Source organism: Bufo gargarizans, chromosome 11 (assembly GCF_014858855.1).
Source record: "Bufo gargarizans isolate SCDJY-AF-19 chromosome 11, ASM1485885v1, whole genome shotgun sequence".
NCBI classification, from domain to species: Eukaryota; Metazoa; Chordata; class Amphibia; order Anura; family Bufonidae; genus Bufo; species Bufo gargarizans.
This window is the reverse complement of record NC_058090.1, coordinates 90442358-90443945: the sequence shown is the minus strand read 5'-3', so window position 1 is coordinate 90443945 and position 1588 is coordinate 90442358. Positions and strand designations below refer to the sequence as shown.

The 1588-nt window shown below is 39.7% G+C and overlaps 1 protein-coding gene across 1 annotated transcript; it reads right to left on the bottom strand.

Annotated features, from left to right (window-relative positions):
* Positions 1-637: 637 nt before the first annotated feature.
* On the bottom strand, positions 638-1588 carry LOC122921401 (olfactory receptor 1020-like). The gene has a single exon (XM_044271380.1). The coding sequence runs from the start codon at positions 1586-1588 to the stop codon at positions 638-640; it is 951 nt and encodes a 316-aa protein (XP_044127315.1).

Sequence of the window (1588 nt, the reverse complement as noted above, 5' to 3'; positions counted from 1 at the left end):
TTTTTTTTTGACAACTGGTTTTATATTGCTGGTTTATAACAGTTTCATATTACCGACAGCTCTGCTATTCATCGGTGTACATATAGTTTTGCCCAGTCACCTCCTTACTTTCCTCACTAATCCAAGCCCCCTCTAAATCCCCACTGTCCCCTCTCTATCTACTCTTTCTACCCCCTTCTTCCTCCCCCTTCCTAGTTTAAAAGCCCCTCCAGCTACCTAAACATTTTTCCTCCAGCACAGCTGCACCCTCCCCATTTATGTACAGTCCAACCCTACACTGCTGCACGTTAACGCAGCCGACATTAAATTACATTTTGTCATTCTAATGGTAATATTAGTAGTAAAAATGTTTTTTCAAGTTTTTAAATTCCACAGGTTTCCAACAATTAATTCCTTACAGACATCTGCTGTACATGTACAGCGAATGTAAGGACTTAAAGTTAGCACCCACAGTTTGGATGCTATTGCATCTTGTGGCCTTCAGAAGGCCCTAAGGCCTGCCATAGCAAAGTTCCTTCATAGGAACTTACTGATTCTCCCATAGATTACAATCGGGAGACTAAAACAAATGCAAAAATAATAATCCATCAACGATCATACAATCAAAAATCAAAGAACCAAGTCTGATTTGTTGGCATCAAAGCTGTGCTTCATTGCTCACTGCTTTTCTGATGGCTTCTTTAATATCCTTGTTCCTAACACTGTAGATGATTGGATTCAACATTGGAGTCACAACTGTGTAGAGGATGGTGACCACTCTGTCCTGCTCTGCAGAAGAAGCAGATCTAGGGTGTAGATGCATAAACATGATGGTACCATAGTAGAGAGATACCACTAGTATGTGGGAACCACATGTTGAGAACACCTTTTGCCGCTCCTTATTAGTACGGATCTTTAGGACAGTTATGAAAATGCAAAGGTAGGATAATAGAATTAACAAAAAAGAACCAAGAACAACTATAGCAATGGAGATGTACTCTGCTAACTCATTGAGCCAAATATCTTGGCAAGAAAGTCGGAATAGTGAAGGCATCTCACAGAAAAAGTGACTAATGAGGTTGGACTTGCAGAAGGGGAGTTGAAAGGTTAGAAATGTGAGAATAAATGAGATTATAAAACTCATAATCCAACATCCAGTGACCAGACCTACGCACAGCCTCCAGTCCATGATTGCTCTGTAATGTAATGGATTACAGATAGCAGTATATCTGTCATATGCCATAACGGCAAGCAGAAGACATTCAGTGCCACCAAGAGCCAAATGAAAATATATCTGTGTTGCACATCCCACAAAGGAAATACTTCTGTCCTTGGATATTGCATTAAATAAAATTTTGGGGACTACTGTTGAGGAAAAGCACATGTCAATCATCGAGAGGTTACACAAGAAAAAGTACATGGGGGTCTGAAGTCTGTGGTTCAGTGCAACAACAGTTATCAACAGGAGGTTTCCTGATAGGGTTATCATGTACATCAACAAAAACATCAAGAAGAAAACTATCTGAAGATAAAAAATATCTGACAGCCGCAGAAGAATAAAAGTTCTTACCAACGTTTGGTTTCCATTGTCCACAGTATTGTCCAACAT

Bases quoted from the DNA above. Each gene is read 5' to 3' on its own strand.
- LOC122921401 (XM_044271380.1), bottom strand. From the start codon at position 1,588: ATGTTGGACAATACTGTGGACAATGGAAACCAAACGTTGGTAAGAACT.